Source organism: Protopterus annectens, chromosome 13.part0 (genome assembly GCF_019279795.1).
Source record: "Protopterus annectens isolate FY-2018-M chromosome 13.part0, PAN1.0, whole genome shotgun sequence".
In the NCBI taxonomy this organism is placed as follows: domain Eukaryota; kingdom Metazoa; phylum Chordata; order Ceratodontiformes; family Protopteridae; genus Protopterus; species Protopterus annectens.
The window spans coordinates 296,153,651-296,180,279 of record NC_056747.1 but is presented as its reverse complement, the minus strand read 5'-3'; the positions used below and the strand labels follow the sequence as shown (position 1 = coordinate 296,180,279).

At 38.1% G+C, this 26,629-nt stretch overlaps 1 protein-coding gene across 1 annotated transcript in view; it reads right to left on the bottom strand.

The window, feature by feature from the left end:
• STYXL1 (serine/threonine/tyrosine interacting like 1) overlaps window positions 1–26,367 on the bottom strand; it is a 1,008,156-nt gene extending 981,789 nt beyond the window's left edge. Inside the window, exon 1 of the mRNA XM_044053876.1 lies at window positions 26,296–26,367. Coding sequence (XP_043909811.1) covers window positions 26,296–26,302 — 7 coding nt within the window. The 5' untranslated portion in view covers window positions 26,303–26,367. The remainder of the gene's footprint in view (window positions 1–26,295) is intronic.
• Window positions 26,368–26,629: the final 262 nt, after the last annotated feature.

The window sequence follows — 26,629 nt, the reverse complement described above, 5'->3', positions numbered from 1 at the left end:
ATATTAAATAATACTGTCAGGCATTTAGAATTAAAGTAAGAGATAAATCAGTTCATTGGTGTTTACTACGCTAGTGACCACAGGGGCCTTTATTAGCCTAGCCATGCATCCCAAATCTCTGACAAGTTCTAATACCTTTGTGGTCCACTTTGACCAGGGAGGAGGTTAAAACAGATGGGAAGGAGAGCTGTCCCATATTGATAAGGACTAAGTCCAAGATTTTGTACCCCCTGGTCTAAACAGTTGAGGGAGTTTATAAAGTCCAAAAATCTCTGTATATACATGATTGACAATTTATAAGTCTCCAAGTAAATACATGAATTCTCCTAGGAGAACATTTTTTGGCTTAATACACAGGGGGATCCATAGTGGATATGTAGGAGGTATGGGCCACAGGGACATACAGAGGATCTTATAGTCAACTATGATGTGACAAAGTGTTTTATTTATAATGAGCTGGACATGGAGGAATTCAAAGTCATTACATTGTCTAATTAGTCTGCAGGTGAGATTTTTTTTTAAGAACATAGAGGCACCTCCTCCTTTAATGTTCCCTTGTTGTTATGTCTTTCGGCTTTTCTCGGTTAGGGGTCGCCACAGCGGAACTCCGGTCCGCTAATGATTGGCAGTAGATTTTTACGTGCCGAGTTGCTGGCCCTGACACACAACCTTCAATGAAGGTATGCCCATTCACGCATGTCTCCACACAGAAGACGCTCTAGCTGAGAAGTGAACAGGACAACGTCTTACTAGGAGGCGACAACGCTACCACAGCACCACCACTAATCAATTAAATTCCTCTGCACAAACTCTAGATAAAATGACATATGGAACTTCACTGTATAATCTTTGTCTTATCATGCTCTAATAATTTGAATTACTTTTGTGAAATTGCTGTTCTATGTTCTACAAATTATAATAATATCTGTATGCAATGGCCTGGGTCATAGGGACCAGCCTACCAATCCAGTTTGAAATTAATGTATAAATGAGCAAACACAAAAGTAGGATGTCTTTTTGACAAAGGGAAGTATGCATTTTGATTGCCTACTCATGGTAAAGCTTGTTGTAACTTTATAATCACAATGAACTGATCTCTGTAGAATTATTTTATTCTAATAATAAATATTTGGTTTTATTTAGTATGTCAGGTTAATTTATTTAGGCTCTTTAATATAACAATGTACTTCTGTTTGTGCCTCATAGCTGCTCCCTCACTTCCGCTAAATTAAAGAAAAATTGCTTAGAACCTTGTACTACAACTGGTATCCTTCATGGGGACTTTCCCAAGGACAGATTCTATGTTCAAGTACCTATTTGTGGTTACAGAATTTGTGAAAGTTAACTGTGAATTTGGAAATCTAGTCTCCCCATAGTAAAGCATTCGTAGTTTGTGACTGCTCAGTGGGCAAGTATGAGAGAGCTACCAACCAGAAAACTTTTGAATTATGTAGCAGTTCACCAAAGGCCCAAAAGGGATTCTTTTATTCTCTATGGGAATCTGAAGTCCTTTTTGAAAGAAAAGATCCCAAACATATCTGTAAGTGAATTGATTTCATGCTTTCTTTTTGAGCAGAATTGATTGTGGGAGTTGGTCAACTCATTTAATAAAGTGGACTTCATCCGGGTGAATCTCTTATATTATTTATTTGTATGCATACAGAAAGTTATACTCAGCTTTGCAATGCGCCAGTCCATACATCACAGATTTCAATTATATCTACTGACCAAGGATCGAGACAGCAACAATTCGGAGAAGTTTGGGGAATAACATAGCAGAAAGAGTCAGACAGGTTATAGGAGGTGTGGTGACTGAATATACAACTGGCAAAAAGGAATAAGTTGAACAGGTGGCTGGAGGTTCATGTATGAGGTTTCAGAAGGAGATGGTACATAGTTTAGAGGTCCCTGTTCTTCAGAGATATCAAGGGACTTGAGCTATTGAGTTAATAAATGGAGTTAAGATGCACAGAAAGATAAATTAGGATTTATTACGCAATTGTCCTGGTATGTTAAATAGGCATTTTTATGTAAAAATAAGGCTAGACTAAAACATGTGGTAATATTCTAAAACTGATGCTAGAGCACAGTTGATCCCTTAGCTAAAAAAGACTTAAGGGGGCCTCTTTGGATAGACACTCTTTTTCAGCACCACATCCCAGTTAAAATGGTGGCTTCCCAGCAACCTTACAAGCACAACAGCATACTTTTCAAATGTTTGTAATTTTAAAAGTTGTGGGAGGAGGGTGTCTTACAAATTTTTAATTTCTCCCTTTTCTTATTAAATATCTGTTGCAAATGTTTCATCCTTCTGGTGAAATGGCTGGATACAGTGATTGCATGTAGAATCGTGAATTTTGATTCAGAGGAAGTCTGGAATATTTTCAGTTTGAATCTAGTATTCTAGTTGCCAACTCTAAATTATTGATCAGCATGATTCTAGTTGCATTATTGGTTTAATTGCTGCAAGAAGTTTTAGTACAATTAGAAAAATTGGTTTGCCAACTGGTTACTCGGAATTGGGTTCTGTCTTCCCAATCCATTTTACAGGCCAGGAAGCGAAAGAATGACGATTTTGTGGGAGGGTGGATGGGCAGGCACTCATTTAAAGAAGTGGATGGCTGCAAGCAAAATAAATATACTGGGTAAGAGGATTCCAGTTAAAAAATCAGTTATAGCATCATCAATAATTGTTTGAAACCTTGCACATTTCTATGTGTTTGTGTTGGAGGGTACATGAACACACATAGGCATTACTATATAAAGGATGGCTTACAGCAAGCTGAAAATATTTAATATTGTTCATACTGGCCCTTAGTTAAATTTTAAAACTTAACACTCTAGAATTTTAAGTGTTGGATACTGAGCTGAAAAAGCAGTACTCTTTTTTCTTAAGAACCCAGCTTCTCTTCAAGCAAGCCCTTACCTTTTTGCACATATAACTTAGAATGCAGATAAGAGAAGCTGACCAACATTTTACAAGGGTCCAGATGAAATTAATTAAACATGCCTTCAGAGATCAAAGCAGTCAGTTGTTAATGCTGAGATACACAAGTCATAAGCAGTATATGTAGTTTTGTTTCAAGCTAGAAATTGTCTGACTTAAGTTTAGTTATCCTAAGGCAGAATGCTAGAGCCTGCACATGTGCAATATTAAGCAGGAAAGTCCGAGTACAGTGAGTATGAATCTCTGCAAACAAGTTTCATAAAATATCAGGTACGTTTGTTTAAAGCTAGGTTAAAAAAACAAGCAGATTAAGTTTTCAGAATATTCATAACGCCATAAAGGTGTGTTTTAATCTGGCCAAGTCCTTGGTCTGCAAGACGAATAAACAAGTAACCAGTTTGCTGTGAAAACTGGCATCAAACAATGAAATCTTAAGCTGATTGTTTAAAAAAATTGTGTTTGCTTTACTTGTTTTGGAACCTTGGGAAAATAAATAGTTTGAATAATGGTCATATTAAAATGTGTGTATAGTAGTACTTTGGACAGGGATTACATATTCATTAAACTTTTCCAACTGATTTGAATAGGGGCTTGAGAGTAGTTGCTGGAACTTTGCCAGAAGGTGTAAACATTGAGGTATGACAATACAGGAGGGCTTCATTTTATGACAGCGTATTTGCTGGTGTCACTATGACAAGAACACAGCTAGGGCTTACTGAATTGGGTGTATCCCTTATGAATACTCAATTATAAACTTGCTGAAGCTCCATCCTGAACTACCCCCACCATCCAAATTACCTTTTTCTTTAATTTTGCCACAGTTTAAATTACTCATAATTTTTTCTGCAGTTATTTGTTCATTCAAGATTTGTCTAGGCAAGATTGCACTTTGATAACTGTGGAGGATACAACCTTATTAAGCCAGGGTTCTGGGGGCTGCAAGGCCCCCAGTAGGGTAACCATTTGAAATGCTGGGACTTGATACAGCAAGTCCTTAAACAAGGAGACTGAACTGCCTGAAAGCAGACTTGCATATACTAAGTTTGAGATGGCTGTTTCCTGGAATATTCCCTTTTCTTCAGGGTATGGCAATCTCAGAGTTGGTATATATAAGTTTAGGGGATGTGGGGTACTTGCACTCCACACGGGGTGGTACAGGAGGACTCGGCCTGCTTAGTCCCTTGTCCTCAGCCTGTTTAGTCTTTAGATCCATTAAACCTTCATTCTTAGTGCAAGTTTTTGAGGGCCTAAACATTCTGAGGCTCTGCCTAGGGGGCATTCTGTCTGTGTCTATGGAACCCTGCTTGTCAAACATGGCTCCCTTGGCTCTTCCTTAGACAATTGTGCCCTGGTTAGTGTGATTCTTAGTGCCAGCTTTAGAGCAGTGCTTTTTGGAGCCAACCGTGCAAAAACCACACACACCTTGTGAATATATGAACAAACAATATCCTTGAGGTACAGCTTAAGAATTCCAAAAATTACAGTCTAATGGCAAAAAAAAAAAAAAAATCACATGGTTTCACTCTTAGTGTTAGGCTAAGATATTCTAGTCACTTAAACTTCCTACTCTCAGCTCCTCCTCCAAAAATATATGATCCCAGCCAGGCCTACACCATATTTTCACAAATTTAAAACACACAGCAGAACAAGTCAATTACCAGGTACCAAAATAGGTTTTCAGAAAGGTAGGACCAGAATCATCACTGGCAACCAGATACACATCTGACAGTCATTTTGTTAGTATGCAGGGATGAAGCACTGGCTACAGCCCAGAGACCAGGAATGAACTAACAGCCTGGCAACTGAAGCATCCATGATTGTTATTGTTATGCTTCTGAAACAGACATTAGTGTAAATATTGCTGCAAATACAGTAGTTATTTGAAGTTTGACAAAATCCTTGGCGGTAAAGGAGATGGCAATTGTTTTCCTGTTTTATTTTTCCAAAGGCACTGTGTATTTATCTCTAAAATGTAAACTCTAGTCACATGGTACTGAACTTGCTAACCTTTTTGTTTTTCAAAAAATGTTCTTGTATTTGTTCTTAGGTTCTGTTTGTAAAAAAAGAAGTTTAAAGGAGAAGAACAATTTTTGAGATTCACTCTTCTCTGGGATTTTTGGTCTTTTTTTTTTCTTCATACTGGCACTTGGCATTACGAGTGCTAACCTTTCAGTAGGGAGACCCGCCAGAAGCCTTGAAGATTCTGAATTGCTCCAAAGTGCATTTTAGAGTTTTTAAAACAACCTTTTCATCCAATGATGGCCTGAATGAAAACCATGATTAAGGAATGAAATTGACTCTTACTCTTCAACTATGCTTTTTATCGCATTCCAGAAGCCATAGAGTTACAGATGTTTTAAAGTATATTTTTGAGCTATTTCCAACCTTTTAACCCAGTGATGGCCTGATAGGAAATCAAGTATAAGGAAAAGAAATTCAATCTTACTTTTTTAGTTCAAGAAAGAAATAAGTTGTATTCAAGGCTTAATGCCCAAAGCTGACCACAATAAACTGAGGCGGCAAATGCTTGTGAGGATACAGAAATCATATCTGGGAACAGTATCCCCCTCCAAACAGGTAGTCATTTTCTGTATATACCCCTCTGGTGTTAACTTGGGTATAAATTAAGGCACAAATGCCCCCAGTCATATGTTTCAAGCTGCTGCTGTCCTATATCTATACAGCATGTATCCTCACCCCCAACCCAAAATGACAGCCACCTTCTGTGTATCCTTCTGATGTCAGACTGGGACAACTCTTTTAAAAAAACTAGAACAATACATGTTTGCTTTCAGATATATGTAAACAGCAAACGTCTTTGCTCTCCCCCAGATGATAGCCACCTTTATATGATGCATCAGATGTTTGAGTGTGAAGAAAATGAAAAACATTATTACAATAACGTTTCCACTTTCTACTTCTATACAGCGCAGTACTCCTATTCAAGCTATAGTGACCCACTGTGCTCAACTCTGAAGTTTATGAGGAAAATTAAAGAAATACTGACTACACTGTCCCCAGCCCATCACAATATAATAGTGATCTCTGAGGTTTGGATGGAATGTTAAAGAACTATTGACATCACCCCCAGATCCTCACACAAGTATAGTGATCTCCTGTGCACACCTATGAGTAGGGCTTGTTTCAGACTAGGTGAGGTTCAGGACAGAGGTGATGACTAAGCCTGTGTCACAATCCAGTTATACAACCTTGGTGTATGGGGCTCTGAGGGTCTAGGTATTCTCTGATGTATTTTATCCCTTAATGTTTTTTTTTTTTGAAAGATGATTGCTAAACTGAAAAAGTGGCAAGAGGGTCAGTTTCTTTTATATAGACAACCACACCAAGCAGTTATAACCACTTCAGTTTATAATTCAGATGTCTGATCATGATAAAAGAGGAAGGCCATGCAATGTATTTCACCCTTGTTCCAAACAAACAGTTGTCACATGTTAAAATATTGCATGTTGCTTCCTATAAATCACATCATTCCTGCAAAGCTAGAATAATAAGCAAACGGTAGCAGGCAGCTAATCATTTTCCTCCAGACATCCCCAAATATTATACTTATTCCATCTGTGCATATCAGGTGTCCACTTATACAGACCATCTTACTTCTCTCAAATGCACAGTAATCCTACAAAGTCAGATCATAACTGTTTAAACTGATCAAATGACAAGAGTGTCGGTTACTTTCATCCAGCCAACCCCAACTCCCACCCAGCAGCTATAGCCACAACATGACAGATATGTAATGTTATTTCACCTCCACACAAGTAAGTTCCCACACATTAAAGTATTACAAGTCATTAAACACAAATCATAAAGACAGAAATATTGTTAAAAATATCTGGTTGACCACTGCCAGCATCAATGCAAAAATAGCACTTATTTCACCGTTTCTATCTTCAGTCTCATCATACTGTTTTTCTCATCTCAGCGGTCCAGTATTTTGCAAAATGTCCCTGATTTTCTCTCGTATTATTGACCCATCCCTTGTAAAATGTTTGATTTCCTACTAAGTTGCTATAACCAATCAGTAAAGTCAGTCGTTATTTATTTATTTGTCCTTGTTGACCGGGAAAAGTCCTACTGGGTAAAACCCATTTTCCGCAGTGGCCTGGAGAGAAAAGCTCCATATTTAAGTTACATATGATGCACATTGCAGGGTAAAAGCATCTATGCATGAGCTTATTTACATGATTTTTAAATAATTCTTACATGAACACAGCATTTTAATACAAAAAAACAAGATATTAACATAAATTGGTTAATTACGGTATAGAAAAATAAAATACAGTAGCAGTTAATGTATTTATAACATTGTGGCTTCAGGGAAAATAACAAACTGGGGTGCTTTTTGACATTAGTAACATACCTCAACCTCTAAGAGCAAGACATCTAACAAAGCCCAACAAAATGGGGGGAACAAAGGCCCAAAAATGGGGACACATTTTAAATATTGCTCTTATAAACTTAGAAAGTTGTTAGAATAACAGGATTTATGTTAGCATGCATTTTCTGAAGAATATGAAGTTGAAAATCAAATACATGTCATTATTTAGTGACTTTAATTGTTAGATCATACCAGTGATTTATTAAAAAAATACGATTTTTATGAGGAACAGACCAAAAATATGAGTCAAAAATCTGAACATTCTGCAAAAATCTGCACAGTTGAGAGGTATAATTTACAATCTGACAAGTAGTAATGTAACATAAAAACTGATGATAGGAGAGATATGAAAGGAGATACTATGGAAATGAGAAGGAGGATAGACAGACAGAAGAGGAAATGTAGATACTGATGGGGTGTGAGAGAAGCAGTAAGAGTAAGTGTTAATGAAATTAGTGAAGCATGAGGAAGAGCGATAAGGTACAAAAAACTGGGAAGCAAAATGGCTGTAAGAGTTAGAGAAAAGTACTCTGAATAAAGCTACCCGGGTGAGCAGGAAGAACACAGCCATCTTGGACATAAGTGCTGTTTAAGCAAAGCTTTGAAACTATTTAAATTATCTGTTTTTTAACTGTGTGGAGATTTTACTCCAGAGTTTTGACACATAATGGGAGTAGAGAGAGTATGCAGTGGTGTTAAATGTCTTAACTGATACATAGTAAGAATTTATTGCTACAGCGAAGGTCTCTAGTGCGTCAACAGTACAGTAGAGTACTTTGTAATGCTGGGCATTTGTCTGGAGAGTACAATAGGTTGCAGGCAATAAGTAGTTGTGAGTATGCCAACAGATTTGGGAGTTCAAGACAATTTATTATTTTAATCCAAGGCAGTGGTGTGTTTTATAAGGTTGGTTGGCTGCAAATTTAGCTGTTTTGTAGTAACAGGAGACTAGTTTCATTTTATACATAGTGTTGATATTTATAAGAAAAAGGGAAGCTTATAATAGAGAAGGAAGGAGCCATGTTGGTACTAAGATAATCCTTGCTTGATCTGTCAGGTAGTGTTTGGCCCTGTAGACGGAGTTAAGTTTTTGGTGATGGAATGAAATATGTGGTGATCAATTTTGAGACTATTGTCTATTATGACTCCAAGCAGTTTAGTCTGGCTTATAATTTCTATTTTTGTGTTATTGCTTAAAGTGATGTAAAGTGTGTGTTTCTGGTTAAGGTGTTGTTTTGGTGTAAATAGCATAAGCTTGTTTTTGGCATTAAGAAGCAAGTTAGAATTTTTTAGCCATATTTCAATGTCAGTGAAAGATTTTTGAGTGATTTCCTGTAATTTTGTTATGGACGGAGCAGAGCAGATAAGGGTTGAATTCTCTGTGTATTGTATGAGACTGGTAAATGTTGTAGCAGTATGGGAGTTTTTTTATGAAAATATTAAATAGAAGGGGGTTGAGTATTGACCCTTGGGGAACACCAACAGAAACTGGATGAAATACTGAAAGGTTGTGTTGCTTTTTAGTTGCCTGCTGACAATTTCATAAATAACTGTGAAACCAAGACAGGGTGGGGTAAGTGAGATCTAGAATTGCAAGTTCAGAAAGGAGCTTTAGTTGGGACACTGTGTCATATGCTTTGGAATGGTCAAGGAAAAATGAAGAAACCAAGTTGCCCTAATTTCTGTATCGGTTTACTATGTTGGTGAAGTTGAGAAGGGCAGTAGTAATATTGTGGTTGAGCTGAAAACTGTGCTGGGTGCTGGAGAGGAGGTTGTGTTTGGTTATATGTTTCATAACCTGAGATTGAATACATTTTTCAAGGATTTTAGAGAGGGGTGATAGGATAGCAATAGGTCTATAGTTTAACTGTTGAAGTACCCCCTTTGTGGCAGGGTACAATAATGGATTTGTTTTCCAGCTGGATGGGACATAACTTTTAGTTATTGACCAGTTGATCAGAATGGAGATAGGGAAGGCTAGTACTTCAGCAGTCATTTTTAGGATGGGAAGGTTATCAGCAGCTGTGGTTTTGCTTTTAATTTGACTAGTAATTTTTTTATAGTTGATGTTGGGATTAGCTGAAAACTAAAAGGCAATGTGTTGCTTTTGAGAATAAATGGAAGTCAGTGAGGTGATCATTGATTAGTGATATAACTGACTGGATAAAATGAGTGTTGAGCTGAGTGGCAATGGACTCTTTGTTTTCTGAAGTGGAAGGACATGGTGTAGTGGTATGGCCAGGGTGCAATGGTTTATTTAGAAAGGACGAAAAAAGCTTAGGGTTGCTTTGGTGCTTTTGTTGCAGATTTCTGTAGTATGCTATTTTCTCAGATTTAACAAGAATTTTGGTATGGTTTCTGAGATATCTAAACTTTTACTAGGCATGTTGTGTTTTATTCTTATACCATTCTTTCCATGCTGTTTCTCTTTGCAGCGTGAGCTGTTTGGTCTCTCTTGTCAGCCATGTGCAGGCATTAGAGATTTATACTTTTTATTGTTCAAAATACATAATGAGTAAAAACCTCCTTTGTGCGGCTTCACATCTAGACTTGAATGCTTCAAGGTTTCTGCTCTGTGACCTCATAACATTTAACCCTAATGTGACATGACTTGACTTGAATGCCCAAGTCAAATGGAGTAATACACCCTGGGGTGACCATCAAACCATGGGTGAGTTTTGTTTTAAGAGTGCCTTATTTATTTATTTGAGCAAAGAAATTACAGATTTCATGGCTTTAATAAATAAATATGGAAAGACAGCCCCTACAAGTACAACACCCTGGGCTGCCACCTAGTTGGTCTATGTGTGAGGTCGGCCCTGATTATAAGCAGCAAAGTCAAGAAACTTAGAAATACAGAAATAGCATCAGACCAGCTGGACACTGATAACTTAATGGGGGTATGGCAATATGTATTTAGAACGCTGCTTGCAGATTGGTGATTCAGGAAAACCATATGAGGCCCAGTGCAACTTTAGTATGCAGATTGGTGATTCAAGGAAACCGTGATAAGCCCAGTGAAGATTTAATACACTGTGTAATAAAATTATGCTGTACTATAACTGAGACTGAGTATTAAAAAAAGATGCAGTTCAGAACCAAACATTTGAGGACAATAAGTGATGGACATTGTTTAAGTTTAAATTATAAACTGAAGTCTACTAAGGCCTACTGGCTATGTACAGGCTCATATTCCAGGCAATAAATGATTATAACACATTGTTATTTTCTCGCTTAACTGGGATTATCATCTGAGTGAATTCTACTGAATCGATAACCAAGGAGAAAAACTCTGCAAACTATTACACTTTTTTTTTGGGGGGGGGGGGTTACAAGTTTTAAACATGGGAGAAAATACAGGCATAGGAGCCTGTATATAAGAAAACATGGGAGTAACAGTCAAGGGATAAGAAAAGTCAAGAGTGACAAAAGAGGCTGTGCAGTGCTTTAAATATGTACAATAGGTATAGCTAAATAACCTTACTGTTTTAGAATGGAGAAGGTAAAAGGAAGAGGAGTCATAGGGATGTAAGAGGAGGTAGGGAGTAGGTAAAAGTCAATAAAAAATTAATTTGGTGAGTCAGCAAGTAATCAGAAGTAGGAATGATGCAAGAACTTACATACATCTCTGAATATTGAGGGCAAGTACACTGGGGTCCATGGATATAGGATAAATGGAATAAAATCTCCAGCATTAAGGCTGATGAAACTGTAACAACTTAGCCATACCCGTGTATATGGTCAGTAAAATGAAAACTGCATATTTGGAAATATCTGCTATTATCAGCTGGCATACCGCATGTAGTAAGGGGTGCTATCACAGCTACAATTTGAGCAGTATATAAAGTATTGATAGAGTAGCAAAAAGAAATTTAAATGGTCACAGTTTGGATTCATTTATATTAAAATATGTAATCCCAAAGAGATTTTGCATGTAAAATATGCACAGTACAGAAGAAAAGGACAGTTTTAAGGACACAGACATTATCAGTCACAGTGGCGTATGTGGCATTGTTAGTTTTAGAAGACAAATTTACGGTGGACAGTCTTATCGATGATTTTATTCCTCTCTGTCTTTTGGTAGGAACAGGTTCAAAAGGCTGGCACCAAAGACAGACCTAAGGCCATGTCCAGATCCGGAGTATCTGTGAGACTTGATAATAAACTAACTGAGGATGCAAACGTGGTGGCATTGCATCATAAGAGGAGGCCACTGTACAGATGCTGTATTTTAAGATTTATCAAAGCAACTGCAACCAAGGATTGTTCATTGGAATGTCCCATGCCAGGGGCCCAATTATTATAGTTCATTCTTCACTGAAAGGAAGAAAGGACTTCAAGAGGCAGGGTGAGGACGGTACATATTTCAGCTGTTAGTTGGTACTGAAAGGCCCAAGTATGATGAAACATTATCAAGGTATTTGTGATTATACAAAAAAGATGCTACAACTATGGATTTGATGGAACTAAAACAGCTGAAGACCATTTATTTATGGGCTGTAGGGCTTTTTCATGTTCCCAAGGAAGAAGTGAGAAATCATGGTAATTCTAGGTATGTGAGAGGGTTATTCAAAAAGCATACTTGTTAACTTTTGCCAGGTTTTTACATATTTTAATTAGTAGAAAGTGAAAAAGTATAGCAAACCACCCTGTACATCACAAGCTAGGGACACTGAGGAGGAATCTGATGGAATCTGTGTCAGTAGAAGAAAGGCAGAGCTGCAAGGAAAAGGGATTTAGCAGAGAATAAGAGAAATACATTTACCAAATGGAATGTAGAGCAATGAATGGGCTGGTTCTTTTATCTGCCTGACCATGTAAAAGTGCTTCATTCTTATGCCATGAAAACGACACCTCCTCTTTGTAGTTAGCAATTCAGGGTAGTATGTTGAATTCAGTAGCTAGGCTGGGCCTCAGAAACAGAAGACTATCAAGATATTAATTTAGGAAGAGTGTCATGCACTCACAGAAAGGAGTATCAGAAGAAAAGATAATGTTGTCAAGACTATGTAAGTCAGGTGTTTAGAAACTATGTTGGATTTCACCTATTATGGGAGTCAAGGCAGGAGCCCAAAGAGATCTGGATGCCAGAACAGTTGTTTACTTATCATGCAGGATGAGAACTGGAAGAGGCTGACAAAGTAGTCCGGGTCTGGAGCAGGAGAAGGTATGCACATGAAGGCTGGAGAAAATGAGATTCAAATAAACCTATTTGCCAAGGTTCCTGCAGGCATGCTGAAAATTATTTAGGGCATGATATTATTGTATTACATATTTGTTAAACCATGTCATGTACAGTTCTTTACTATATTTGAAGTGGAAAGTTGAATACATTCCAAAAATTACTAGGAGGATGGCCAGAAGTCAGTTGTATGATTAAACATTATTCTGGAAGAACAGCTGAAGGCAGCAACCACTATGCAAGCAGTGGAAAGGCCTAAGGTGTTTGCAAACATGTTCATTATGCAGCAGGTGAGATTGTTTAGGGAAGTAGGATGTCACATCAACAATATGGTCATAACACTGGCTCGGTATAGGGGATACTGATTCTCCAAACAGTAAAGGGCTGGCATAATTTCAATAAAAATTAAATCATGATCTTTTGGAAATGCTTATAGAACATGCTTATGATAGGATGGAAGGGTTTCCCTTCTGTTGGAATATCAGGCTTAGAAGACAAAATTTTCCTGGGGCCTGCGGTAATAGGCTTGGATAGGTTGACTCCTTCCTCCAGGTAGTTTTTGGCCAACTTCAATGTGCTGACAGAGGGAAAGAACCTCATGTAATCAAGTTTAGGTTCAAGTGGGAATATTTGTCCAAGGTCTGGGACCCATTTGGGCAGGATCCCATCAGTCATCAATGGGAAGCTAATTAGTTACAATAAACACATAGCTGTCACCATTTTATTCTCCAATGTAAATGTGTGCTGTATTTATCTGGTAAGTTTTCATATGTTTATTGCAATTCTAAGGTAGTGGCTTTACCTTCAGATTTTTACTAATAAACCAGATTTAGTGAACAGCAGTGATCTATACTACCCCCAGGTCCATTTCATAAACGTGGCAGGCTCCATGACCAGAGTTCCTGTACTGAGGAGACCCCCAGGAGGAAAGATGAATGAAACAGAATTAGGTTTATTGGGTCTTGCTTCCTTGTTCCTTTCAGGTGTCAGCTGTGGTGCAACTTAACTGTAATGCAATCTAACAAAGGAATTGTTTTGTCCTACAATGTATTGGTAGGAAGTTTTCAAGAGGAATGTCACATAAAGCCGTGTGTGTCTGTGTGTGTGTCTGTGTGTGTGTGTGTGTGTGTATATATATATATATATATATATATATATAAACACTGGCACTTGGTGGTCACTGTTGATGTGACACCCCATCCCCATATATTAAATTGAAAAAAAAGGGTACTAATGCTGACACAGACATTTCTGTTCGAAAACCCAATAATGGTAGTGTGATAAAAGTACTCCAGTTATGGAATCATTTTATTAAACATGCCTAAAATCACATGGTATTAGACGTGCTGAACCTTGGAAGCAAGAATTATATTTTTTATGAAAAAAAAAAACAGTGAACTGGCTAACAGAAAATGGAATCAGTACTGCTGGGCCAAAAGAAGATTTCTCCCCCAAATGCAGCCTTCAGTAACTCCTCTTTAAATTTTAAATTTTGCCAAACTACTAAAGTGGCAGGGGATCTGAATAGTTTCCTTTTGCAACCCAACTTAATGCTTCTTCTATGCAAAACCAACTGAACACATTGGTTTACTGAATGAGGGATGAAGCCAAAGACGTGTTGAGTTCAGACCATAGACAAGGATGAAAGTAGGCAATAATCTTTACCTCCAAGAAACATGCAAGTCATGAAAGGGCCAGGTTTAATCACAGGGTTGGGGCATTACATGACAAGTTGAACAGAGACAGGCTGGTTGTTGTATTGAAGGATACAGTGCTATATGAAGGATGATAACTGGATAACAAGTTAACAGGCAAAAAGGAAATAGCTAAAGCAAGAAAATCTGATGAGTTCAAGAACAGCAAACGGACATTTGTGGGGAGATATGGGCAATGCGTCACTGATGTAGTGTCAGACAATAATACCAAAAAGCCCAGGTTCAACATGCTACAACATCATTGGTGTTTAAAGCAGCTTTGGGAATGCAAACAGCAGAAAAAGCATGTACCAAATGTGACAAGCTAACTTTGCATACTACGTGACAGTGACCAAAGAGCTTTCATGTCAAGTGTGCAGAAAGATAGATCATTTGGAAAGGTGTGCCAATCAGTAAATGCAGTACATGATGTGGACAGGGAAAAGAGTTTTTTTTCTTAGGCATCACAGAATCTAGTGAGAATCCACTGGGCCTTGATGTTCATGCAAGGTAAAGGAGAGTGGGTTTCAAAACTGATAGTGCAGTATGTTACTAGGATATAATTCCATATGGAATATACCACAACACTGAAGAAGGTAATAACAGAAGAGGCCAGTTGGACCAGGGGACACTTTGCTAACAATGCTTGGCATAGTCAGGCAAATAATGCATAAAGGTGAACAATCTGCTAGAGGGATAGAAGACATTTATATAGTTACAAATCTGTCAACTGACTGTGGTTTAGAAGGGTGAAACCCTAACTGTGACCCAGATGACATGTCCTGCTGGAACAGCCAGGTGGAGGAGGGGAGGACTGAGTAGGCTGTGTCAGGTCATCTGTCCTTGGGCAGGAAGGAGCAGTTCCTGGCAGACCGATTACTTCCATGCAAGTAGTGACTTACAATACACCAGAGTTCATTTCCAAGGTATGTGGACACGACTCTCTCAAGGCAATTATGGCAGCCCTTGAGGACATGTATGGGTTGGCGTTGGTAAACATCAAGGAGGAGTTCTGTAGGTGAAACAGGTGCTCATGTCAGGAACCAGGAGGGTAGGGTATGCTAGAAGAAAACACTTCCATGGCCTGCCCTCATCGTGCGGTGGGCTGCTGATAGGGAGGTGATGTATCAATAGTTCCATGCTCAGTGACTCTGAATGATCACTATTAGGCCCCACTCTGAGGGGCAACCCAGATTAGCCTGAGTATGAATTGAGGGTTCCCCTTCTTGCAGCTGGCAAGTGGATGTTGCAATGCAGACAGAGACAAAAGCCACCCTCATGACTGCCTGGAGGATGCCCCAATGGTTCGTAATTTCCTACTAAGTATACTCAGCAGAAGAGCCAAGAATGAATGGGCTCAAACCCAACTGGGGGAGACTTGATGGTTAATAGGCAGGAGGGAAATAAATGGCCTAGGAAAGAAAGCATAACAAAGATCCATATTTAGTTTTGTTATACCAACCAGCTATAACCTGGCAGAAGCACCTAAAACTTTATAATGGCTTTGGTTTGGTACAGCAGACATATGCCATTAAGATCTTGTCAGGGGCAATATTATTCATGCCTACAACATGACACAGAGCTCCTTTGCCACTAATGGCAAAACTGAAAGAGGAAACTGAATAAATGGAGCACACAGAAGTCATAAGTAAAAAAGAAAACTCTACAGAATTGTGTTCTGGAGTGGTTATTCAAGGCAGAGGCAATAACCGTCTTGCTTAAAACATTACAGAGAGGCCCTCGTGAATAAATGGGGCAAACAGAAGCCATAAGTGAAACAGAAGCCTACAGAATGGTGTTCTAGTGTGCTTGTTGTCCCAAAGAAAAATGTTTGATTTCACAACTGTGTGTATCTATCAAAGCTTAATAAAGCAGCATACACAGAAAAATATATTCTGCCTTCTGTAAAGCAAACCCTAGGGAAAGTCATATATTCAGCATGTGAGTTGCCAATCATAGATTCTGGTAGATTCTCCAAAGGTAAGAGTCAGCTATGTGTATAACTTTTATTACATATTTCAAGTAATACTTTTTTTTAAACAGCTGGCCTTTTGGAACTTTCTGCTCCTCAAAACATTATGTTGACAGAGGAGATAGCGGTCTGAAAAGTGTAATCCATCATATGGGTGATATTGTGTTGGGACAATCACAAAAAGACCAGTTTGTCAGGATACACATCTTATTGGAGATACCTCTGTCAGCAGGCATCACTTTTAAAGTGTGAATTTGGAAAATTGGAAGTAAAATTTTGGGGACAAATTTTATTGGTGAAGGAGTTAGTGCCTGTGTTTTAGATGATATTTTTATTTTGTGGGGTGGACTATTTGAGAAGATTAATGATTTTACAGCAATTTGTTGTCTGGTTCCACCACATTTTTTAAGGTTTTCATATCATTACAGTCAGGACAGTATCAATTACTAGATACCACTCTTTTTATTAGTAAAGAGATTGGAATCCAGAATATATAGGAAACCCACCTTTAGCAATACTTATTTGCACTTCAGTAGTAGCCACCCATTCTACTGTAAGCACAGTATTTGTTAAAGGCCACTTAATTAAAGTTGCAAGAATGACTTCCAACAAGGAAATACTTCTGTTTGAAATGGAGAAGTTATGTGATATGTTTTATGTTAGAGGTTATCCCAAAGCAATGGTCGACAACATAAAAACTGAAGTTTTGAATGAATGGGGTTTATGATAAAAACCCTTTTTGGGGATTGGCTGAGGTGGTATGGGGGTTAAGGCACAAAGGAATGACAGTTTTAATAAGACTTTGTTTTTGAATTATTCAAACAAGGTAAAGGATGTAAGGATATGGTTAGTAGAAATTGGAATGTGCTGGGTACTAACCTGACCTGTTGCTAGTTATTGGTGATGAGACACATTTTGTTTACAAGAATGGCAAAAACATAAAGGGTTATTTAGAGAAAGAGTGTTGGAACCGGCAACAATTTTAACAACATTAAAGGTACAAACAAATGTGGTAGATTTAGCCACTGTAAAGATATTTTTAGTAGGAACTAAAACTTATCTTGGTATGAATAATGAGACCACTGTCACCCTAAGGAATGGGGATTTTTTAACGCATCAGTTTGTTTAACTAGCAAAATGGTCATTGTGTGTAGCATTTCATATCAGCAAAACTGAGAGGAGGTTGAATAAAAGAATATATGAGTACAAGTACGATATTAAAAATCAAAACTCTGACGATGCTTTTTCTAAGCACACACTAAAATGCACCAACTGCATTGGCTTTAAGTTTGGTATTTTAGACAAGACAGAGGTGGATTTTAGGGTTGGCAACTGGGAGAACTCAAATATAAAGAATTATTTTGACAGTTTAAGCTAAATGCAACTATGAATCTAGGAATAAATAAAAATTTCTGAATAATGCCTATTTTTAAATTGAGGGCAGCTAAACTGTAATTTTGATAGCTAAGGTACTCCTAAAAGTTTTTTTTATAAATTGCTGTACATATTTATTTTAATATTCTATTGTTTTAATGATTACCGAAATAAACATGGGTTACCACAGTTATCAATGAACTTAAATATTTGAACTATGTATTATGTGTATAACTTTTAAATGATTGACTAAATACTGCCTAAATAATTATTCAGCTTTGAGTTGATTGACTGGTGTGACTATAAAGAATGGTTGTTTTTAATGGCTATATATTATGTTCTGAGGAAATCCGATTGTTTTGATGAAACTCCCTACTTTTTATTTGGGTGTTAAACATTTTTTACATGTCTTCAAGTTATTCTTTAAAAGTTGAGAGTGATCTACAGAGCTTTGTGTCATTGTGTGCACTTTGAGTTTCATTATGTCTCCAGTCGGTATTATAATCCAATGACCAAAAACTCCTGTCTGTCCACAAACCTGTCAAATCTGCTGTGCACTGTCTGTGCTCATGTCATGTTGCTTAGGTCTGGAACTCCTTTATCTCTGTCCATCAGGTCAATATCCTCCCATCCTTCAAAACTATTCTGAAAGACTTCCTAGCCAAAAAACGCTTCTGTTCCTGCTCAAAACCAGGATAAACTAAATCCTTAAATGTGAACAAATGCCTATTCATACCTTACATCTCCTTACTCTCCCTTCTTCACTCACTTCTTTAATCTATCAATTTCTCTTTCCTGGCTTTCTCTCTAAATATACCATAAACCTGCTTTTCTCTCACTTCCTATTTGTATTATACTAACTTACCTTTAATTTTTCTATAAACCTGCTAAAATTTCTATAACTACTCGATCATTATTATATAACTTGTATCTATTCTTAATCAATGTTTTCACATTATGTCTAATTTGATACAATTATTTAAACTGTAGTTGTTTTTTGTATTATTTTTAAAGACTGTAAAATTATTTTTCTTAAAAAGTTCTATTATACTTTGGAGCTTTTCTCTCCAGGCCTCCTACCCAGTTAGACTTTCCCAGTAATCAAATGTCAATAAATAAATAAAACATAGTAAATACTGCTGTTTGCTTTGCATATAGTTATCTGCTTGGGTACTAAGACAGCTTGCTGACCTCTTCCACAAATACACAACTAACTTGGGCACCATTGTCAGATGTTTTCATGATGTTTTCATGATGTTTGCATGTTCCAAACCTTGTGATAAATTCCCAAAACAAATGTGGATTTTATGAAGTACAACAGCACACAAAAAGTGATTACAGTACAGTGCACTTCACAAACAGTAAACAAGCATTTTTCTGTACATTGTGAGGATGAATGTACTGAGTAATCCTGCATCTTTAGCAGTTAAAGCAAAATTAGTACCAAATTCCACAACTTTCTAATAGGTAGAAAATATTTACCATCTGATACCTCATTTGTTTGGTAGTTTTGCAGACCCTAATTTATTTGGTAGTTTTGCATACCTGTTCCTCATTCTGTCCGGATTTTCACTTCATGCTCCACTGCAACATTTTTAGCCACTCTGAGACAAAGGTACAAAAGTTGGGAGTCAAGTGGATAAAATGTAGCAGCACTTTCTGTAAGTGGCACCCCTTAAATTTCTCTGAAGTTGTCTATTCCTACAACAGTGTGCCACTCTGTCTTGACCTTAGCACTGTTATAGGTAGCATCCATAGGAAGTAGCAATAGCAGTTTTATTCTCAAAACAGAACTGCGTAGTTTGGCAGTTGTGTTCTAACACCAACTCTGTATGCACTGCCATAACTAGACTCACTTGCAGACATAATTTATTTATTATTTATTTTATTTATTACAGTTTGATGACCGGGGAAGTCCACTGGGCCAAGAAGAGCCCGTTTTCAGTGGAGGCCGGGGAGAAAAGCTCCATAGGCGATACAATACACTATATGAGTCCTTAGATAATTACATAGACATTATAATCATGAATATCAAGCAAGGCATATACAATAATGACAAAGTAGGATGAAGTAGAAAGTATGAGAGTAATTACATTTGAATACAGAGTGGCTGCAGTGACAGTGGAACAAAACAAAAAAAATGTTTGGGCTGTAGCACATTAACATTTGGAGAATTAAGGATTTTTTTAAACTTTCAGAAGTAGATGGAAGTAGAGGAAGATATACCAGAAGATAAGTATGTCTAGTAGATAGTAGGCAAGCATATATGAAGAAATTAATGTGTAACAGAGTGGCTGAAAGTGTGCTTTAGAATGGCAATGAAACAGTTGTTATTTACAGAAAAGAAGTAGTAACCAGTACCAAAGTAAAGCTGTATAAGAAGGTGGAATATGGAAAAAAGATTAAAAAATTAGAAGTTTAGCAGTGTAGTTAGAGGTTTAGTTGAGTGGAATGTTGCTAGATGGTGAGAAAAGGCGGCTGCTGAAATGATGGTAGTGGGGGGCTCAAGTAGGAGACGAACAGGAACATATCCAATTTGATGATAGGTAGCAATGTAGGACAGATTTGAAGTTGGTGTGGTTAGGGGTATTATGAAGGGAAGGGGGGGAGAGTTCGATAGTTTGGATATGGAGTAAGATAGTAGAAGTTGTCCAGGGGGCTGGAAAGGTTTGTAGATGTGTAAGAGATTTTGATTTTCTGATCAGAGTGAGCAGTTGATTATGTAGGGGGTTGAGGATGAGGAGAGAGCAGGGCAGCTGGATGGCTTGAACACGAGTTTATGGGCACTGGTTAGCTACTGTAGAGACTAGAGGGAGTTGCAATGATGGAATGAGTTTTTGGAGTTGATAGCAAATTTGCAGATTTTATTGTAGCAGGAATCCAGTTTGGACTGTAAGCCCAGTTGGAGGTTGGTGAGTACGGGGAGTCGTACATTAAAGAGGGGAGAAGGTAGGTGAAGACTAAGGTCTTCCTGGTGGAGGGAGTCAGGTAGTGGCTGTGTTTGTATAGGAGTCTTAGTTTTTGGTGAGTTTTTTTAATTGCTGTTTAAATATGGGTGTCGAATCTCAGATGCTCATCAATGATGAAATCTAGGATGTGAGGCACAGTCTCAATAAGGGTGTTATTTTGGCTAATGCGTGTTATCAATTACTGAGCTTCTGGAGGGACTAAAGATCATTAGTTTTGTTTTATTTGCATTCAGGGCAAGATGGTTGTTATGCATCCAATTTTCAGTTTTAGTGAAGGCAGATTGGATCTTTAGTTGCAGGTCGAAGGGAGAGTCAGCAGTGCAGATAATGGTAGAGTCATCTGTATACTGGATCAGGGAGGACTTGGGGATGGAGTGGTGAAGGATATTAATGAATATGTTGAAGAGTAGGGGGGCGAGGATGGAGGCTTGGAGAATGCCGGTGGGGATTTGCAGGAAGGGGGATGTAGATGATTTCCATTTTACAGCCTGCAGCCTTTCAGAGAGGAAGCTAGAGAACCAGGATGTTGTAGAAGGGGATAGGTTGAGAAGGGACAGGTGGGACAGGAGAATGGGGTGGGAGACGATGTCGTAGGCTTTGGATAGGTCTAGGAAAAGGGAGGATATGAGTTTTCCAGAGTCACGCGCATGATTGATGCATTCTAGGAAGGAGAGAAGGTCAGTGATGGTACTGTGGCCCGGGCAGAAACCATATTGGGTGTGGGTAAGGAGGTTATTGTGAGTAAGGTATGGCATGAGTTGTGCATAAATACATTTTTCAAGGATTTTTGAGATTGGAGAAAGGATGGCAATGGGCCTGAAGTTGATAATGTCAATCTTTTTGCCTCGCTTATGGAGTAGAATAATGAAAGCATGTTTACAAATTGAGGGGACATAGGATTCTTGTATGGATCTGTTTATTAGAATGTAGATTGGCAGGGCTAAGCTGTTGGCTGATAATTTGAGGAAGGATGTGGGTGAATTATCTGGTGCATTATGGAAAGGTTTTAGCTTGAGGAGTACTTTTTTATAGTGCTAGTGGGGATGGGATTGAGTGTGAAAGTGGGAGAATTATGTGTGTTGTCTGAAAAGAGGGTGGTAGATGGAGGGGATGTGCTAGGAGGGGTGTGGGAAGCTGGAGGTTATTTTGGATATACATTCCACAAAGGAGTTGAATGATGTGGCTGTTTCTAAGTCAGAAAGGTTAGGGTTGGGATAAGGGTTGTCTTTGTTACTGGGATGGAGGAGAGAGGACATAGTACTCCAGAACTTATTTAGGTTGAAAGAGTGTTCAGATTGAAGCTTTGTGTAATAGGATTTGTGGTCTCTAGTTATTAATTTCTTTACGTTGTTGTGGAGTTGTTTGTATTTTAGTAGTGTACTGGGTAGTTTATTGTTTTGGTATTTTTTCCACTTTTTATCTCTTATGCGCATGGTTAGTTTGGTTTCTTTTGATATTCAGGGGAGATTTTTGGATCTGATCCATTTGGTTCTGGGGGGAGCATGACGGTTGTTGCATGGTCTAGGGAAAGGGTTTTCAAGGGGGTCCAGTCAATTAGTTTTAGACAGTCAGAGAAAACTTGTTGGTTGAAATTAGAGATGTTGTGGGTCTGAATATAGTGGTGTTGTTTTTGGAATAGAGAGGGGTGCCGGTCAGCGAAAGCAGGAAGGTGGTCACGGATAGATTCTGGGAGGATGCTTGAATTTGAGATTAGGTTAGGGTGAGATACTAAAATCCAATCAAGGATGGAGCCAAAAGTTCCATCCTTATTTGTCCTGGAGGGAGAGTTAATCAGTTGGGTGCAGTTATAGAGGTTTATAGTTTGAGAAGGGGATTGAGAGTTGATAGTGGACCAATTAATGTTTATGTCACCTAGGATAATTGATTTATTTTTTATGTTATAGGAGAACCAGGAGAGGATATTTTCTAATGTTGAGATGTTGTTGCTGCCAGGAGGAATATATAGGGAGGCTAAGCAGATAGATTTGTAATTATTGACTTTTAGGTGGGCTAGAATTAGTTCAGAGTTATTGAATTTAGGGATGTAATTGGTGTGTGGGGTAACCGTGTAGGAGGAGGAGGAGGAGTAGACTACGGCTACACCACCTCCTTTCTTGTTGAGTCTGCCAGTGCGGATCATTTGGTAGCCAGGTGGTAGGATTTCATTGTCTTTTATGAATGACTTTAGCCAGGTTTCTGTGATAGCAACAATGTCAGGGTGATTGTGTAAGAGCCAGATGTGTAAGGTAGGGAGTTTATTTCAGAGGCTTTGAGCATTAATTGTGGTGAGGCGAATGGACTTGGGATTACTAGGATGTGAGGGAGTTGGATGGTTTGTGGGTGGGGAGTTGCTGGGGCCAATGCTGGAATGGATGTAGCCGGAGAGGGACAGGGAGATTTGATGAAGTATGAGTATTATGTAATCTAAAGTGGATGGAGCTTTTAAGTATGGGTAGATAGTATGTTTGTTTGGGTGTGGGAGATGGGGAAGGTTGGGTGTGGGAAATGTAGGCAGGGTTTTGAGTTTATATAATAAGGTTGTGATGGTGGGATAAGTTTGGGAGATATGGAGGAGAAGGCAGGTAGGATGGTATGTTGGTAATTGGATGTGTAGTGAGGTGGAGGGGAGAGGTAGGGGTTTGGGAGTTGTGTTAAGGAGGTTAGGGTGGTAAGTAGTGTCAAGAGTATTGCTAGGTGTAGGTGGGGTATGGGATGAAACATGGTGAAAACAGGTTGGATAATGTAGGATGGGAGTTTAACTGGTGAGAGGTGTTATTAGGTGATTGGGGTGTAGGTGGTGTGGGAGTAGCTGAGGATAGATAAATGTGGGAGTTGTGGGAGCGGGTGAGAATTGGGGTCAGGGTCGTGGGAAGAACACTAAACAACAAAGTGGACCAGGTAACTACGAAAAACAATCAGTCACTTAAAATACAAGAGGTAAGTGCCAAACAGTAGCTTACAGGACAAAGTTTCATGAAAAACAAATAATAGAATCTATTATGTCAAAACCAAAAAGTGAATGTTAAATACTATAATAATTAACACTGAAGGGAGCCCAAGGGATTAACATCGCGGTAAGAATGCTCACTGGATCCCATAAAAATTAAAAACAAACATAAAAAAAGTATAATGATTATATTGATTATATTATATTAATGATATTAATTGTAATGATGAATGATTAATCTAATGCTAAATAAAATGAATGTGAGGGTAAGATGAAGCACAAAGTCAACTGCCATTACTATAGTTAAAAATGTAAAGATGCCCAGAACTTTTGCCACATTTAGAGGTCTTCATCTAATCATTATTTTGGATATAGTTTGAAAAGCAGCAAACAGCTGACAGCATACCACAATTTGCATGGCACTATATGCAGCCATGTGTAAATAACAGTGGGAGGCCAGAGAAGTATCCTGTTGCAAAATGGAGTGGAAGTCATAATGCAACTGTTCAGCACTTCAGCTTCAAAATCGTTTTTGCTCATGCTCAAGTTTATGCTCATTTCTACAGATGGCTGTCTTCACAAATGAACACCTTTAAGACAGAGTTTCAGTGTACCAAATTTATAAAATAATTGTCAGTAGAGTTTTCACCCATTTAAATGCTCAAAGTGGAGCTTTTGTGAAAATGCAGGATTTTGCATGACAAGCCAGAAAGCCACTGCAGAGCACTGGACTTTATCTTTTTAGAATAAAATCTCACATGTGTAGTGCAACGTTGTTTTAGGAGGAAATATACAGTAAAATGATGAATTTTATTGTAAATCAGGACAGGCTGTCACTTGAAAGTAATATACTCAATAATTGTATTTAATTAATCCAGTTCACTTGTATAAGGACTTCCCTCCTGCCTCATGTATCCATAACTCTCAATTTATCCAGAATTTCGCAGCACAATGTTCAGATTTTACCCTCTTATTTTGCTCTGCTCCTCATAAAATGTGTAGTTTTCTGGCAAATAACTGAAAACACTAAATAATGAGAGACGTTTGAGTTTCATACCTCATACCATTCAAAATGTACGTTAATGCAAAACTTGTTATTGTAGCAACTTTGTAAATTAAAAAGAGTAATATTTAAAACCTGTCCCTAATTTTTGGATCTGTTTTGCCCCATCCAAAAAAATACTTTAGCTTTGTCCAGGACATAGCTCTCTCAACGAATGTAGGGGAAATCTCAATAGATTCAGATATAATCATAGACGCTTTAAAATGTTATTAATATTAACTTAAGGCATTGTCAGCAAAAGAAAATGTGAATAAATATTCATTTTTCTGGATAAAGGACGTATATTATTGTAATTACGGCCATTATTTATAAAGTGTAAGTCAGCACAGTTTTTCCAAAAGTCACCAATTTTAGCAGGGATTGAGGGGCGGAGCTAAACATTTGGGTCAACATCAGGGACGCTTGAGAGTTATAGTCCAGAATTCTTGCTCCGAGAGTACAGGATAAGAGTATAACACCTACCGAAAGTCAGAAAAACAGCTCTTTGAAACTAAACATAACCAACGTTATTTCTGGAAAATAGGCGTTGCTATACCGGAAATTTAAAAGGCGCGAAATATGAAATCATCCCGAAGATGAATCTGTTAGTCGCGGCTGTGGAAGGAACACTGTAAGGGGCTTTGAGCAAGGTGTTGATTGCAGTGTACGTGAAAGCTTGTGTATTATTATTATTGGATACTCATAATGGATATAAGGTAAATAAAACTAGAATGGCTGTTCAGTTAGGGATTAGACCTATTGTACAATTTAATGAAAAACTGTTTAATGTTCTTGCTTTTCGGGGACATGTTTGAGTTTGATTCGTCAAGTTTGCTTTGTCTGTTATAACAGTACTTAGTGGTATGCATTTTCTGAAGGATATAAAGTCTAAAACTAAAATATGTTATTATTTTGTGACATCAATCCTCAGCGATATGCTATAAACCCACAAATGTTATGAGGAATAGGCCAAAAACATGAGGCAAAAATCTGAACATTCTGTAGAAATCTGGACAGTTGAGCCACCTTTTCCCCAAACCATCAGTTTTGGCGGTGGTGGGGGAGCAACATTCTGAGCCACAATACGTGACACAAGTGGAGTGGTAGGTGCCCCAGGCCATTAAGTGCAATATGCCATCTTTTTGCGGGGAAGTAGAAAACGGCATAAATGAAATCTCACCATTGTCTTGAGTGCAGCGGTTCTGTCTATATTATAAAATAACATTCTTCCTACTGGCGTGCCTTCGTTGAAGGTTGGCCGTCGAGTTGTCACCTCGGCGTTCGTGAAAATCTACTGCCAATGATTAGCGGACTGGAGTTCCGATGTGGCGCCCCCTAACCGGGAAAAGCCGAAAGACAAACAACAACATTCTTCCTATTCTAATGCGCGTTAGTTAAGGCACAACAAAATTGCAGTAATATGCTCATGTAGGTTAATGTTGGTAAACGTTAAATATTTTACATACGCAGAGCACGGTATGGTACTGTATGGAGAAGAACATGATGAGATTAGACACAGTAATCTTTTTTATGAAAGGCAAGTAGTTTCGTTGGTACTTACGTATTATCGCAACCACATTTTTATGTTCACGAATTGGCATGCTACAAGTCAATCGGGCATTTAAGACTCAGAAATGCTCCTCAAAGTATTTTCTACTGTCGCATTACAGTGCCTAACTATCAGGAGCAAACTCAGCTGTACATAAACACAGGGAGTTTCTGTTGGCAGTTACAGAATGTAATCATATGTGATGTAGCACTGTTGCCATTACCTGTCATCGCAAGCAACTTGTGAAGCTGCCAGCATTCTTCCCGTTATTTTTTTTCCATTCACCTGCACTGTGTACCTCAAGCAAGGCTGACCATACGTCATCTCAAACGATATACAGTAATACGTAAGGTACCGTTTCGTTTTGCTGAAAACGAAACTTAAAACAAAATCCTGTTTCATTTTCGTGAAACCTAGACACGTCTCTCTCCATCGATACGTTTATCTTAACTTCATAATTTTGGCTTGCTGACCGGCCGTGTCTGTTAAATCCTATGATATTTATTGCAAAACTCCTACCTCTCAATTATACCTAATTACGAGGAACGTACCTCATT